General features: G+C 34.9%; 1 protein-coding gene and 1 pseudogene across 9 annotated transcripts in view; both read right to left on the reverse strand.

Moving 5' to 3' along the window:
- NBEA (neurobeachin) overlaps positions 1-17,903 on the reverse strand; it is a 680,995-nt gene that overhangs the window by 557,369 nt on the left and 105,723 nt on the right. For all 9 annotated transcript variants that reach the window (XM_064586204.1, XM_054506303.2, XM_064586203.1 and 6 more), the window contains exon 8: positions 16,054-16,200. In XM_064586204.1, the coding sequence (XP_064442274.1) occupies positions 16,054-16,200 (147 nt within the window). The remainder of the gene's footprint in view (positions 1-16,053; positions 16,201-17,903) is intronic.
- On the reverse strand, positions 6,808-10,114 carry LOC123838423 (Y-box-binding protein 1-like; annotated as a pseudogene).

A 17,903-nucleotide genomic window follows, 5' to 3' on the forward strand; every position in this document is an offset into this window, starting at 1 on the left:
TTTCTTTGAAAAAATGTCTATTCAGGTCCTCTGCCCATTTTTTAATTGGATTGTTTTTTTTGGAGCTGAGTTGCATGAGTTCCTTATATATTTTGGATATTAATCTCTTATTGGATATATCATTTGTATCTTCTCTCATTCAGTAGGTTGACTTTTCATTTTGTTGGTTATTTTCCTTCACTGTGCTGAAACTTTCTATTTTGATGCAGTCCTAATAGTTTATTTTTGCTTTTGTTTCTCTTGCCTTAGGAGACATATCTAGTAAAATGTTGCAAATGCCAATGTCAGAGAAAATATTGCTTGTGCTCTCTTCAAGGATTTTTATGATTTTCAGGCCTCACATTGAGTTTTTGTGTTTATTTTCAGCCACTGTAGAAAACAAGTATGGTGGGTCCTCAAAAGATTGAAAATAGAAATACCCTGTAATCTAGTAATTCCACTACAGAGTATCTACCCAAAGAAAATGAAAACACTAATTTGGAATGATATATGCAACCCTATGTTTATTGCAGCATCATTTATAATAGCCAAGATATGGAAGATGATGGTTCCTAGAGGAGAGCAGGATGGGTAAAGGGGACTGCAGATACAAGGTTCCTGGAGTGGGGGGTGGGGTGGAAGGGATGGGGTGACTGGGTGATAGACACTGGGGAGGGTGTGTGCTCTGGTAAGCGCTGTGAATTGTGCAAGACTGTTGAATCTCAGATCTGTACCTCTGAAACAAATAATGCAATATATGTTAAGAAAAAAAAAAAAAGAAGAAGAAGAAGAAGAAGGTAGCAGGAGGGGAAGAATGAAGGGGGGGAAATCGGAGGGGTAGACGAACCATGAGAGACGACGGACTCTGAAAAACAAACTGAGGGTTCTAGAGGGAAGGGGGTGGGAGGATGGGTTAGCCTGGTGATGGGTAGTGAGGAGGGCACATTCTGCATGGAGCACTGGGTGTTATGCACAAACAATGAATCATGGAACACTACATCTAAAACTAATGATGCAATGTATAGGGATAATATAAGAATAAAAAAATTAAAAAAAAAAAAGGTTCCGGTTATGGAATGAATAAGTCACAGAAATAAAAGGCACAGCATTAAGAATATAGTCAATGATATTATAATAGTGATGGTGACAAATGGTAGCTACAGTTGTACTGAACATAGCATAATGTATAAACTTGTCAAATCACTATGTTGTGTACCTAAAATGTATATAACATTGTGTCAACTCTACTCAAATAAAAATTCAATTAAGAAATTTTGTAATTAGATAGGTTTTAAGAGATTGTTTTGCAAATTCTAATTGTCATCCCCACAGAAAAAAAAAATCAGTTGAAGTTGAGAAGCTTCATGAACCTGAACTGGTTTTAAAGCTATCTTCTCTATGAAGTACTTCTCAGTTCCTATAATCAGAATCCTTTTCCATGATCCCATTGGACTTACTGTTCTCAGATTGTATCATGATTATAAATTCAACCAACTTCACTTTTTAGCTTTTTGGATGTTTTTCTCCCTCACTTGGTTATAAGTTCCTTAAAGGTAATTTACAGCTTTGCATGTTCCATAATGCCTATAATAGTGCTCCATGCATAGAAATGACTTAACAAATGTTCTCTGAATTTTAAAGTTGTATGAGGAAATTCATCTAAATAGAATCTTCAGTTTTTCCTCTAGTCATTTTAAAGCGACTTTAAATGACTTTTCCTTATTCAGAGAAAATTCAGAATTTAAAATAAAATTATCCATTAATCTTTTTCTAACTTTTTGGCATTTTTATTTTCTAATCTCTTTTTGACAGTATACATCCACTTTATATTTAATTGCACTCATACTTTTAAGACTAAAAATATAACACTCATACTTTTAAGACTAAAAATATACCCATTTCTTCTTTGATTTTGATCTTCCTTCTGGATTGAATTCATCACAAAACTTTTGTTTTCTACTACTGCTAAAACCTACCACTTCTCAGTGTCTTTAAATATCTTTCTTTGGCTCTTTTTTGCTTCTTTTTGCTTTTTTGTGCCCTTTCCTTTCCTTACTACCTGTATAAAAGAGTTGGTTGCTTTGAGAAACACACAACCATTAAGTATGAATATGAAATCACCAATGTTCTTCACCACACACTGAACTTAAAGCAATAAAATCTTTTTCCAGCTGAAAGTCTTGTACCAATAATTACTAATAAAATTCATTCCTATAATCTTCAGTGAATTTAAGTGAAAAGTACTAGAAAACACTTAAGATATCACTCTGTTTGGCTCATGGTTACTATCCTTTTAAAACAATGTCTGAAACAGGTCATTAATTCTTCTTATCTTTTTTTATATGTCTATCATGCTTAAGATCTGAATACCTGCTTTTTTTTTTTTTAAAGATTTTATTTATTTATTTGACAGAGAGACACAGCGAGAAAGGGAACACAAGCAGGGGGAGTGGGAGAGGGAGAAGCAGGCCTCCCACCAAGCAGGGAGCCTAATGTGGGGCTCGATCCCAGGACCCTGAGATCATGACCTGAGCCGAAGGCAGACGCTTAACGACTGAGCCACCCAGGCGCCCTGAATACCTGCTTTCTAAAAATAATGATTGAAATACTGACAAATGTATTGTTAAATACTGTCATTAGCTTTTCCACATTGGCATTTTAACAAGTCTGAAATGTATGTACATTCTATTGTCTGGAACAAAACCTTTACTTTCATTTTGTTCATATTGCTCACAATGGAATAAATAATGTTTAATATATTCTCTAGGAAGTCATAAAATCTTGGGAAATATGATGTAATAAGTCTAATAAAACATATTCTTATTTGAAAAAAAAAAAACTGGCCTTAAGTTTTTCAGTCTACGATGCAAATATCATATTCCCTACTTTGGTTTGTAGGAACAAAACAACCTCACATCATAATTAAATATAACATTTTTAGTTTTTTTAAAATTATGATGCAATTTAAATGACTATAAAGATAATATATTATTAAAATATGATAATTTTCTTATATTTACTCCATTTTAGTATTTAGATTACTTCCAACATTTCAAAATTATATATTAAGGTATAATAAGCAGGCTTATGCATAAATATCAGTATTCACTAAATTATTCCTTGGAAGGATTTTCAGAAGCACAATTGTTATATAAAATGGTATGAGTAGGATGGGGGCGAGAATGAGGAGTGACTGCCAATAGGCATGTAGGGTGATAGAAATGTTCTAAAATTGGATTGTGGTGATGTCTGTACAACTCTGTAAGTTACTTAAAATAATTTACTTGTACACTTAAAAGGAGTGAATTGTATGATATGTAAATTACATTTCCATAAAGTTGTTATAATTTTTCAAAAGAAAAAAGAAAACAGGGACATTCTCCAACCAGACATTGAGAGACATGGAATGAGAAAGGAAAATATAACCCATACATATGGAAAAGAGCAGGCAACAGAAACTGCCAGTGAGAGCAAACAGATGTCAGATTTAACAGAAAAAGACTCCAAAGTAGCCATTAAAAATACATTCAAAAAACTAAAAGAAAACCATAATTAGAGAAGTAAAGGTAGGTATGATGACAATGTCATATTAAATAGATTATCAGAGTGCCTGGGTGGCCCAGTCAGTTAAGTGTCCAACTCCTGGTTTTGGTACAGGTCTGATCTCAGGGTCATAAGATCAAGCCCCACACGGGCTCAGCACAGAGTCTGCTTGAGTTTCTCTCTCTTTCTCTGCCCCTGCCCCTGTGCTCGTGCTCTCTCACTCACTCTCTCACTGAAATAAGTAACTAAATCTTTAAAAAAGTTATTAAATAGAGAATATCAATTAAGAGAGAAATACTATAAAAAAAATCCAAATGGAAATTCTAGAGCTGAAAAGTGTAACTGAATTGAAAATTTTTCTACAGGTGCTCAACAAAAGGTTTGAACAGAGGACAGAATTAGCACACATGAAAATAATAAAGATTATGTAATCCAAAAACCAGAAAGAAAAAAGAGTAAAGAAAAATTGGAGCCTCAGAGAAATGTGGGAAACAACTAAGTATACCAACATATGCAAAATGGGAATAGCAGGAGTAGAGAAGAAAGAGAAAAGAGAAAAATATTCAAAAACTTGATGAACTGAAAACTTCCCCAATTTTTGGAAAACATTAATTTGCACTTTCGAAAGCCCATGAACTCAAAGAAAAATAAAAGCAAAGAAATCTACAAACAGAAAAATCATAGTAAAAATGCTGGAAGCTAAAGACAAGGAGACAATCTTAAAAGCAGCATGAGAAAAATGACTCTTCACCCAAAAAAGAACACCAATAAGATCAAAAGTTGACTTCTCACCTAAAAAAATGGGAGGCCAGAACATAGTGAAATAAAACATTCAAAGTGCTCAAAGAAAAAACTTTCAACCAAGAATTTATATCCAGAAAAGCTATCTGAAAGCAAAATGAAATACATTCACAAAAAAATAAAAATGGAGATAATTTGTTGCTATCTGACCCACCCTACAAGAAATAACAAATGGAGTCCTTCAAATGAAAAGTAAGAAACCCAAAAAATAATTTGAATACACACACACACACACAGGGACAAATATTAAAGATAAGTGAAGTAAAATCAAACATGTATAATCAAATCTCTGAAAAGGAAAACCAAAGTAAGGAAGCAACAAATTAGTATATATAAGAAAAAATTCTTAAAATATAAAAAGATGCAAAACTACATACTGAAAGTACAAACCACTTATCTGAGAAATCAACTCCAAACAACCAAGACATATCTAGCAAAATTACTAGATATAAGGAAAAAAAAATGCTTTGAACATGTAGGCAAAAAGAACAAGTGCCTGATAACAGAAAAGATATTAGAACTGTCATCAGACTTTCAACAAAACATTTCAACCCAGAAGAAAATCAGTAACATATTTAAGACATTCAAAGAAAGGTTAGTCAAGGATTTTAAAAGCAGGCAAATGCCTTTCAAGTGTAAACACCCCTAATAAACTAATAATGAAATGCAGTTCTCAAGAAATACTATTCCCATAAGCCCTTCTAGAGAAATACATTACAGAATGAGCTTCAGATAGCCAAAATACATCAATATAAGGAATGTGATGAAACAAATATATAAGTACTTAAAGGACTGCAACTAGGGATTTTTAAAATTGAGAATAGTATGAAATAACTACATATACTCACAATGTAGATAATACCATGTATTAGTCTGTTAGTGTTGCTACAACAAGGTACCAGAGTCTGGGTAGTTTAAACAAAAATTTATTTCTTTACAATTCTGGGGGCTAGAAGTCTAAAATCAAGGTGTCAGCAGACCTGGTTCCTTCTGAAACCTCTTCTCCCTGTATCTTCAAATGGTTTTCCCTCTGTGCATGTTTGTATCCTAATTTCCTCTTATAAGGACACCATTCATATTAAATTAAGACCCACCTTAATAGCCACTTAAGTTTAATTACCTCTTTAAAGACCCTATCTCTAAATATGGTCACATTCTAAGCTACTGGGATCTAGGACTTCAGCATAAAAATTGGGGGGTGAATACAATTCAGCCTATAACATACTTAAACTATTAAAAAATGGCAAGGAGAATGAAGAGAACATATGCAAAAGAAATTAACTGTTTTCAGTAATAATGTCAGTAGAGTAATATTGGTAGTATTGTTCAGAGATTGTTGTACATGTGACTATGGGCTTTCCTAGTCCTATTACCCTCTGTACACTTGACAACCACTATTCTCAATATAGAAAAAAGGAGATACAGATTTAACTTAGAGAAGGTCAAATTAAACCAAAGTCCTCAATTTCACACTAATAAAAACTAAGGATTCATGGAATAATGGCTGATTCCAGGACTGAAACAACAAAATGTTCAGAATGAGTCTGAAATACTATCATGGGAAATAGCAAGAAATCTATCAAAGACTACAGGGTCAGGTCAAGGGACTAAGGACAATTGGAACAGACATTCATTGCTCAAAGGTGGGACAATTTTAATTTCAAAAAGGACAGTAATGGCTACAGATTGAAACACTTCAAATACATTTAAATCCATGAGTTTATAATGAAATTTTAAAAACGGCAATTGAAGATCTTTGAATAATGAAGAAATGAAATTAGGTTATACATTTCCCCTCTTGACCATCAGGAAGCATTAATTAGACTGAGTTGGTGGAGTAAAAACATGTTAGTATATACAAAATGTTTCAATAATTAGATAAAAACCTTGTAGGAATTACAGATTTTAATTTAAGACCAGTGAGTAAAAATTACATGAACTGGATAATAAAATAAGTCTAAAGGCATTACATTGGTGGGGGGAAGTAGAACCAGGTCACTGGAAAAATAGAACACTTTTCTCACCATTCACCGAAATTCTAGGATTTTAAACATAGTATAGCTTTAAAGTAATACACCTGAGTTTTTAAAAGATTTTATTTATGTTTTTGAGAGAAAGAGAGCACGCGAGAGAAAGAAAGAGAGAGTGCACATATGGGGGCGACGGGGTGGAGAGGGACAAGCAGACTGCCTGCTGAGCAGGGAGTCCAAGGCAGAGCTCAATCCCAGGGCCCTGGGATCATGACCTGAACCAAAAGCAGAGGCTTAACCAACTGAGCCACCCAGGCGCCCCACAACTGATTTTTTTAAAATTTTTATTATGTATGTTAATCACCATACATCACTAGTTTTTGATGTAGTGTTCCATGATTCATTGTTTGCATATAACACCCAGTGCTCCATGCAGAACATACCCTCTTTAATACCCATCACCAGGCTAACCCATCCCCCAAACCCCTTCCCTCTAGAAGCCTCAGTTTGTTTCTCAGAGTCCATAGTCTCTCATGTTTCATCTCCCCCACCGATTCCCCCCCTTCATTTCTCCCTTCCTACATCTTCTTTTTTTTTTTTTTAACATATATTATTTGTTTCAGAGGTACAGGTCTGTGATTCAACAGTCTTACACAATTCACAGTACTCAATGTCTATCACCCAGCCACCCCATCCCTCCCACCGCCCACCACTCCAGCAACCCTCAATTTGTTTCCTGAGATTAAGAATTCCTCGTATCAGTGAGATCATATGATACATGTCTTTCTCTGATTGACTTATTTCGCTCAGCATAATACCCTCCAGTTCCACCCACGTCGTTGCAAATGGCAAGATTTCATTTCTTTTGATGGCTGCATAATATTCCATTGTGTGTGTGTGTGTGTGTGTGTGTGTGTGTGTGTGTGTGTATATATATATATATCTCACATCTTTATCCATTCATCTGTCGATGGACATCTTGGCTCTTTCCATAGTTTGGCTATTGTGGACATTGCTGCTATAAACATCGGGGTGCACATACCCCTTCGGATCACTACATTTGTATCTTTGGGGTATATACCCAGTAGTGCAATTGCTGGGCCATAGAGCAGCTTTATTTTCAGCTTTTTGAGAAACCTCCATACTGTTTTCCAGAGTGACTGCACCAGCTTGCATTCCCAACAACAGTGTGGGAGGGTTCCCCTTTCTACGCATCCCTGCCATACTGTTTTCCAGAGTGACTGCACCAGCTTGCATTCCCAACAACAGTGTGGGAGGGTTCCCCTTTCTACCCATCCCTGCCAAGTCTGTCGTTTCCTGACTTGTTTTTAGCCATTCTGACTGGTGTGAGGTGGTATCTCATTGAGGTTTTGATTTGGATTTCCCTGATGCCGAGCGATGTTGAGCACTTTTTCATGTGTCTGTTGGCCATTTGGATGTCTTCTTTGGAATAATGTCTGTTCATGTCTTCTGCCCATTTCTTGATTGGATCATTTGTTCTTTGGGTGTTGAGTTTGATATTTTAAAGCAAATATAGCTAAACAAATATGATCACAAGTGGTATATCTTCCAAAAGAATCACCTTAGAAATAATAGAATGTCTATTACTCAAAACATTCCTTATATCTAGGATTTTTAAAAACATTTTCAGAATTTACAGCATTTTTAAAGATCTTTATTAACAGGTGCTTGCAGTTTGCTGACTTTTTTGAAAAACAATTTAAGTTGTAAACATTTATTACAAATTAAAAATGAGGTTCTTAAAAATCTCAACTTTTCCAGATATGAGACAATTTAAAAACCTTTATAAGTATATTGAGGAAAACAAGGCTTTAAAAAAAAAATGTTTGCCATTATCAAAAAAGAGACGTCTTTAGGTAAAGATAGTAAAAACTCCAGTCTGCAGAGATATGCAGAAAGTTTTAATTATCTGGTCAATGAACAAAAATTAAGCACTTGAAATCTTCAACTCCAACCTTCTGTTATTTTTTATTGCAGCAACTTCGTATTCACTTTCTCTTGTTGGATGATTAAACTAATGGTAAGATGATAGCAGAGATGGTAAGCCTGCATTTACTCAGCCCTACACAGCCTTGGTAGGGGACTAATTCTCCACTGGTGGACCAGCAGCTTTGTCTCTTTGCCATCTTATCACTTAGGGCTTTCTGGGCTTCTGTGTTGTGGTAATTGAAGTTGTAGCAGTACAGATGTTGAGGTGGCTGCTGAACTTGGGTCTCATCTCCTTGATTTTCCTTATCTCTTTCACTGCCATCCTCTTTAGGCTATCTTTGGCAAGGAGGGCCCCTGTGGAATGGTCATTTATAACGCCAATGCATATTCTGTCTCACTGGTCTACCTTGCTCTCCTGCACCCTGGTTGTCAGCACCCTCCATCACTTCTCCCCGCACAGGAAGGTTGGAATACTCTGGTCAAAACCCATCGGGTTTCCACACGTAGTAAAGTGGGCACCATGGCCTGCATTAGGGCCTGGCCTTCAGGAGCACTTTCTGATCCTGCATTCTTTTCCCCATTCTCACTATTCTGGAAATCCTACTAATAATTGCGTGGAGGACCCCTGCAACATGGATAGTGTTCATAATTTAGCAGATTACAGCCTGCTGCACATTTACTGCCTTGCACTGGAAATCTACCAGGGCCTGTAACATTTGTTGCCTTGCACCCTTTTTATCCTTTCAATGATATCAAACTCGACAGGCTCTCCATCTTGTATACTACAAAGGTACTTCCTGGGGTTATTCTTTTTTATGGCAGTCTGGTGTACAAATACATATTCTTTGGTGTCATTCCTGTTGATTAAACCGTATCTGTTTCTCACGCTGAACCATTTTACTGTTCCCAAAAACTTCCTTGTGATGAACTTGACTCTTCAGGCACTGCCAATATGAGGCCACCCTTGCTGCTGCTCACTTTGAGGCTAGATCTCGGCCTCACTGCTCCAGGTTGCAGTGATGGTGAGTGGAGCCAGCAGCAGCAGTGGTGGTTCTTGGTGAGGAGAAGGTGGACAGGAGAGCTGCTCAGGGCTCTCTGGGATCCGCTCTCCACTTCCACTATTGATTGAACTCTGCAGCATTTTAAATTACATTTTTGAAGGCAAACTGTCATCCTCAAGGGATGGATTTAATTTTTGGAAAAAGAATAACAACTTGAAGCCATGTCTGATGAATTAACAGGTGTCACAAAAACGATCTATTATCAAAAATATAGCATAGCTCTAAAGTAATGAGAACTGTTTTCTTGTGTCACTTAAAAACTGACCCTTCAAAAGCAATTCCAAAAGAACTGCAACTAACTTGAAAAATGGTAGCATACTTTGAGTCAGTATCCTAAAGATACTGACTAAAATGAAAAATCATTTAAAGTATGACAGTTTAAAAATAAAGCTTCACTATTTTGCAGAGAAAGCTTACATAATCATATTCATATGCACATAAGTACATATTACTCAGAGGTTTTTCTATAAATTTTTATTTACAAATATATTGAGCATAAATAAATGTATACTACAGTAAAAGCAAATAATCAGGAGACCAGAAGAAAACAGCTACATATAAACAGTTCTTCAAAAGAACAAAACGATGGAAGTGGGAGTTACAGAATATTATAAAGGCAGAGAGAGAAAGTCTTGTTATGCAATGTACTAGAACGATACAAGCAAAACTAAACAACTATATTTTCAATCATAAATTAATGTTTCTCTTTCAATTCTGAAAAAAAAATACTACTGTCTTCATTAAATAAAAGACTTTTCACCCATCTCAACTAACTGTAAGGTGATAATCAAGATCACCCATGACCGCCATGCTGCTAAATCCAATAGCCATTTCTCAGTCCTGAATTTACTTAACCTGTCAGAAGCATTTGAAAATTAATCACCTCCTCTTACTTTAAAAACATCCAGGACACCATACTTTCCTGTTCTCCGGCATTTTCCTCTTACTCCCTTGCTCTCCTTCTAATTTTCCCTTACTAGGTCCTTCTCATCTCCACAACCTGCAAACTTTGGCTTTTCCAAGGAGCCATTACTCAGTCATCTTTTATCTCTGAACTCACTTCATTGGTATCTAAATCCAGTCTCATAGCTTTAAATCCTCTCTATACCCTACCAATGCTAAAGTTCAATCTCCAACCTAGACTTCCCCCCACCAAACTGCAGGCTTATATCACTTCTCCATTTAGATGTCTAACTGACCTCTCAAACATGTGTCCAAAACCAAACCCTGACCTTACTCCCCAAAATTTGGTCTTTCCAAATCTTTCCTACCTTAGTAAATAAAAAACCCATCAGTTCAGTTGTTCAGACTAAAATAATTGGGTCACCTTTGAATCTTCTCTTGTACCTTTAGCGCACATTCCTAGGGAAAGAAAATGCTACTGGCTTTACCTCCAAAATATATGCAAAACCTGACCTCTTAGAGTATTTTAGGTATAGCTTATCAAAACTCCAACCAAGTTCCACTATTTTCTACGGCTATCAGCCTTGTCTATACTCCCTCTATCCTAGTCACAGTGAAACACAGTGTTTGTTAACCTATCAAGTAAGATCCTATTAAGTGGCCTTTATACTTGCTGTCCCATGTGCTCTGAAAGCTCTCCCCCAAATATTCACCTGATTGACATCAACTACACCTCCTTGAAGTCTTTAGTGCCATCTCCTCTATCACTCTATAAAAACTGCAGTCCACCATTTTCCGTCATTTTTACATGCTTTATTTTTCCCATAGCACTTACCACCATCTAGCACACTATCTGTTTTTTTGGTTTTTGTCTGTCCCCTCCCATGATAATATACATTCTCCTTCTCCCCAATAAAGGCAGGGATTTTTGTCTGTTTTGTTCACTGTCATATCCCTAGCACCCAGAACATCTAGAATAACAGTGCCAATAAACAATATTTAATAATATTTACTAAAAGAATAAATGGATGAATCAATGAATGCCTCTTACTCATATCTATTTTACCTTCTCTCCATTAACTTGCATTAATTTATTTTGTTTCTTCTTTCCATTGAGTATATGTAGAATATATGTTATCTTTCATTTCAAAAAGAAGTCTATATATCATAGGGAAATTAAATACTGGGTACTTAACATTTCAAGAAAAGATATATGACTTTGAATTTGTTAATATCATTTTGGCTATTGAAGTTCAGTCAGTATTTTTATATCCCACAGATATTTTTTAAAATATGAAAAGTTTGCATTTATATCCCCTCCCAGAATCTTCTATTAGAGCTGCCATATATATTAAATTTATGTATATTTTAAACCAATAAAAGTATAATAATTTGTGCTTTAATCAGTAGTATACGTTTTAAAGAAAGTAAGAGAAAAGATATTTTATTTATCCATATATTTATCATTCTGAATGTTTTCATTCATTCATTCTTAATGATCCAAGTTTCTTTCTTCAGAATTCTGGGTTGACAGGTTCTGCTCCAGCTCTATGGTTTCCCTGACTTTATTTGCCTTGGAGTTTACATAGTTCCTTCAATCTATAAATATAAGTTTGTTTGTTTGTTTGTTTTATGAAATTTGGGAAGTTCTCTACCATTATTTCCTCATATATTTTTTCTGGGCCTTTCTCTTATACATTGCATATGACATTTCAAAACCACCCCATACATCTCTATGGTTTTCTTCTTTCCCCCCTAAATCTTTTCTCTCTCTTCTAATGGTTCTGTCAAACTATATCCAAGATTATTTATTTCTCTATCATATCAATTTTGCTAATAATAAACCCATACGGTGGCTTTTTTAACTTCAGATGTTTTTTTCAGTTCTAAAATTTCCACTTTTTAAAAATTTTGTGGCTGATAATTCCCAGTTCATTACAAGCAAATTTTTTTGACCTCACTAGTTATAATAGCTCCCTAAAAGTGCTCACGTAATAATTCCATGATTCTGGCCTACCTGGGAGTTGGCGTGTGCTGATTTTCCCTTTCCTTGAGAAAAAGTCACATTTTCCTGGCTTTTCATAGGATGAGCAATTTTGGATTATATGCTGGACATGGTGAAAATTATTCTGTAGAGACCATATTGTTCTGCAAAGTATTTTTGTTTCGTGCGGTCATTTTCTTGCTTAGATACAATTACAGACTGTCATACCTCCTATGTATGGTATCTCAGATCTCAGTTCAATTCTTGAAGCCTTATTTACAATCTATTATCAGTTTGTCATGATCACCATGGTTTCAGGAGTTGGTCAGAGATTCAAGCTGAGTTTTTTTAAAATACAGAATTCAGATTCTTCTCTGGCTGTCTCTTTTCTGAGGTTGCCCATTAATCTCCATGTGATGTTGATTGGCCAAGTACTTTTTACGTTAATTTTTCTGGCCAGAAAGTTTTACTATCAGAGTAAAAAATGGAGAATTCAGCCCATGCTGACCACTTGTTTCATGTTTTAACACCTCTCTAAAACCTGGTGGCATTTATTCAGTCTTTAGAGCCCTCACATAGTTGTTTTCTGTATAATGTGCAGAATTTTAAGAGGTTATTGTGGGAATATCACTTTCTTAGGAGCTTGCCTATCCAAGCAAGTATCAGAAAACCTCCAAAGTGATTTTTTTAATGATTTTTATTTATTTATTTGATAGAGAGCATGAATGCGTGCACAAGCAGGGGGAGGAGCAGAAGGAGAGGGAGAAGCAGACTCCCTGCTGAGTAGGGAGCCCAATGATGTGGGGCTTGATCCTAGGACCCTGGGATCATGACCTGAGCTGAAGGCAGACACTTAACCAACTGAGCCACCCAGGAGCTCCTCCAAAGTGATTTTTAATTTTGGAGGCTGTTCCATATGTTTTCTCTGTATCAGTTAGATCTTTATCATAATATAATAAACTGATAAAGAATCATTAGGCTATCATTTTCTTGAATGGAGGACAAAACACAAAACTTAATATTGAAAAATTTAGCAATGGAGATGAACTACTCGCCACAAGAGGCTATAAGATAATCAGGAAATGTCTAATAACAATTATAAAATATCAAAACTTTAAAATCTGTTTTGCAAGTTTATGGCAAAAGGCCACTGTATGTATAAGACTTTATAATCTTGTAGACACTGAATAACCCTATCAAATAGAGCTCCACAATACACTTAACTCACAGTAAATTTTTCTATACTAGACAAAGTTACAATGAGAAATTCTGTTATTTTACAAATTACTTCCAAATCTAATGATTTATTTGATTAGTAATACCCTCCCCTTTTATTTACTGTTTCCCTAAAATAACTAAGTACAAAATATTCACTGACAAGCTATACTGCTCAAAACCAGACAATTCACAGAAAGAAAATTACCTAATACTCTAATGGTCAGCAAGTCAAAATCACACAGGCCAGGCTGCATAGTATATATTGTTTGAGGACATTATTTTGGGGGGAATTAATTTATTTTATTTCAGGGCCCAGATGTTAACATGCTATCTACATTAAGCCCAGAATCATAGGGAATACCAACAATTACACTTATTGGAAGCTCCATATAACGTGCATCAATGACTATAAATACATTATCATATAACAATTAATAATTCTAGCTTCATCTGTGATTTAAGCCAGATGTCAACTAGTTATTATATCCTGAACACCATAAAAGTTCCACTGCAGTTCTCTACCCCTTCAACTCATAGGAAGTGACTGCCTCCTACTTTACCCAAGAAAATTGAGACTATTATGTGCAAACCACTTCAGCTTTTTTCCTTGTCTTCATTTGTATCCTTTCCTCTTTCCCTTCATTCTCTGAATTTCTAGAAAACAACTTCAATATCAAAAATTTTTACAGATGCCTGTCCTGATAGTAATTCTATTTTTAATATTTACATATTGAGAAAATACATATACACCCATGGATTTACAGTCTATTTCCATTAATAACACAGGGCTCAGGGGGCACCTGGGTGGCAGAGTCGGTTGAGCATCGACTCTTGGTTTCGATTCAGGTCGTGATCTCAGGGTCGTGAGATTGAGCCTCAGGGGCTCCACGCTCAGCAAGGACTTGGCTTGGGACTCTCTCTCCCTCCGCCTTTCTCTCTCCCAGTCTAAAATAAATAAATAAATCTTTAAAAAACAAAAAACAAAAAAAAAAAAAACAAGGGGCTCAGTGGGCTATATACCCATAGGCTGGGAACTTTCAAAACTTAATACTTTTTCATGCAATGCCCAAAATTTAGAAGTATTATCTTTTAAAAGTTCTGACTTTGATATAGGTACTCTAATGACTACGATAGGATGCTAGGAATACATTCTCTATCCCATGAGTATTTGTGTATACAACACAGTGACACAGGGTTACTACTCATTTTCACTTTTATTCTAAAAGACTATGATGAGAAAGAGCCATTATGACAAATTACTAAGTTTGCAAAGTGGTTCAAGACAATGTTTGCTCCTTTCTAAATAAGAGAATTACATAACTTGTTTATATTTAGTCCTTTTCTTTTTTCCTGCCAGGAAGCTCCCGTCAATTCTAAAATTGCACTGTAGCAATCATATTGGATTTAGAGTTTGCATATCTGTTTTTTCTTCATTTCTATCTTAATTATGCATCATTGATTTGATTCATTTAATATCATTCTGGCAGTGCTTGAAGAAAGCCACTTCAAATATTTTAGGCCAAGCCAAAGAAGCACAAAAGGAGGCAGAATGTATATTAATCCAAAAATCTGAATTACAGAAACATTCCTATGCAAATCCAATACATGGCAGAACTAGGACCTAAACCAAAGGACGCACAGAAGAAAAAGTGCTATATGAGCACAAATTCATTTCTAGGGATAGTAAAATTAATGCTACGGACAAAAGATGGTAGCAAGTATTTTCACCTTGACATAAAAATGATGGCATTATTGTCATTTAATATTGTGATTATTTTAAAATCACTGGGAACAGAAATATTTTAGTACCCCTTTTTTCATAATACAATCTTCACACTGATTAAACACTAAATTAAAAAAAAAAAAAGCTCCTCCATGCAAGACATGTACTTCTTCAGAATTATAAATACTCTGACTTACACTGCATGATTTTCTCTCAGCTCCAAACAGTTTGGGATGTCACAGCTCCCAATGTGATTTAAATAAAACTCATATTTCCCTAGCCAGGGGTACTGCACACTAAAAACTAATTCATGTATGTGAATGCAATATCTTGCCTAAATAAGTCTTCATTTTGAAAGTTAAAAAACAGAAGAGTATGATAAATCATATTAAATAATTGATTTTGCAAAATTCAGATACTCACTACTGTACTGACCTTCTCTGCCTATTGTAAAGGAAGAGCAAAAGTAAAAACTAAAACTGAATTAATTTCAGCCACATGTGATTTTATACCATTTTCCTTTTAAATCTTTATTCTTTCCAAATTATCTCTAATTTGAACAATAATGGTCATTTCATTTGTTCATTATGTATTTCAAAATTTGAGATTTTAAGTATCACATTAAGCAATATGGTTTTATAAAATTTATTATTTCAGAATTATGTTAACAAAAGCCATGGCTTTCATATTAGAAAATAGTCTAAAGAATTTTCAAAGTTCATGAAAGAAAAATAGTGAAAAAGAGAAAAAGCACCTTTGAAACAAAATGAAACCTGTAATAACAGCTGACTTCCAAAAAACAGAGACAACTTTTAAATCACATTGAAGAAAGATTATCACTATATGTTATATTGTATCACATTTCACATAGAATTCACATAAAACTTTCCACAGAATTTGTAATAAGATAGTTATTACTACCTTATATCCAGGTCCTAACTGATGAATTGCAAATATCTGTGCAGGGTTGAGCGCTTCACTGAATACATACACGGCACCAAGCTGACCACAGAACACCCTATTTGCATCAGCAGTTTCTGAAGATCCGAGAAAGCACTTGTCATAGCTCTATTTTTAAAAAGTCATAAAAAAATCAATGTATTATTTTGTAATGATAAAATATTTAAGGATACCTGCCTTCACTGTCATGAATACCTTAAAATATAACAATAATAACAGAAGAAAGCATCACTTAAGACTTTATGGAGTATTTAAATAACAAAGGCCAGCTAAAGATTTTTAGAAAAAGTAAATCAGTTAAATATTTTGTATCTATAGACAAGCAAATCAAACAATAATCATGTATTCATTAATCACGTAACCACTTTAGAAATGTTATACTTAAAGGCAAAGTGCTTATAATTTTATTTACAAAAGTAAAACTATTTTAAAACTCTTAATAATTTAACAATTGTCCATGTAGAGAGAAATTTTATCTGAATCAGAGAATGACCATTCCAAATTTTAACCATAAACACATAAGGCCTAATTTTTGAAACTATCTAATTTCTCCACCAGGGATATATATTACTCTATTTCTCCACACAAAGTCAAGGACCCTATGAAAATCACTTCCCTCTCTTCAATGAGCAGGCATTATGTAGAAGCAAAAAAATAATGATCACCGAAATCTGCCACCTAAAGTAGATGGTATGGTGCTCTCCATCTGGAGAGCTGAAGACCTTAAGAAGCCACACTTACCTAAACCCTTCCCATCTCTGCTTCTTAAAATCTCACCCCAGTTTCCTGCCCCCATCCTCACATATTATTCCACACCTCAGCACTAAAAAGCAAGACATTAAATATGTATGGTATCCCTTTGGTGCCTCAATAGAATGACAAAATATTTGTGAATGAATTATGAAGACCAAAACTCCTCATCAAATACCCACTCTGTAATTAAAACTATAGGAACTGAAGAATTTACTGCATGATGTTATGTGTACATATGTGTTATTGCCCAGGCCTCTCCATTTTTTGGTGTCTATTGCAAATAACTCAAAAATTTAAGTCTTTCTTTTCTTTCTTTCTCTCCCTCCCTCCTTTCTTTCCTTCCTTCCTTCCTTTTTAAATATAACTGTAGAGTTAGTGACAGTCAACAAAGGCTCTTGGGTTTCTTCCACTCTATAATAAAAACTCTCCCCTTTGGAAGGCAGACATGAAGCAGAATTTCATCTGTGTATCTAATTCTGACTAAATCATTCTCAAAAACTTACTGACTGTGGCCCAACTATGAGTTTCCAGGGCAGAAAAAGCAAACTTGTCCTATAAATGAACAGACAGTAAATATTCTAACCTTTTCAAGCCACATGTGGTTTCTGTCATATAATCTTTTTTGATTTTTGTCTGGATCTTTAAAAAAAGAAAAACCTCTAAAAATGAAAAACAAAACAAAGATTCTTAGCTCTCAGGTCATGCAAAAACAGGTCAAGGTTCAGATATGGTCTGCAGGGGGTACTCTTCCAACCCATGACTCAGGGAAAAAGCTATGGACTTTGCACATAGTACTATTTAAAAGAATACCAGAGAGAACAAGGAGACCCTGCTCTTAAGTAAATTAAAGTCTGGAGAGATACGGACAATACTGAGAGGTGAATTTTGTTAAAAAGAGGCAAGTTTTTATAAAACGAGGTATACTGGAATGCTCGTATATTATTGGGTTTGGAAGTACTTTTGGTACTAGAAAACATCTTTTACTTTGGTTCTAACATGTCAGGATAATGACAAGAGAAAGCCCAGAACAGAGTTCTTGAGGTTTTAACTCTAGATAT

This window comes from Mirounga angustirostris, unplaced genomic scaffold (genome assembly GCF_029215605.1).
Source record: "Mirounga angustirostris isolate CCGP_5_RB_7025 unplaced genomic scaffold, mMirAng1.0.hap1 SCAF_3, whole genome shotgun sequence".
Taxonomy (NCBI): Eukaryota; Metazoa; Chordata; class Mammalia; order Carnivora; family Phocidae; genus Mirounga; species Mirounga angustirostris.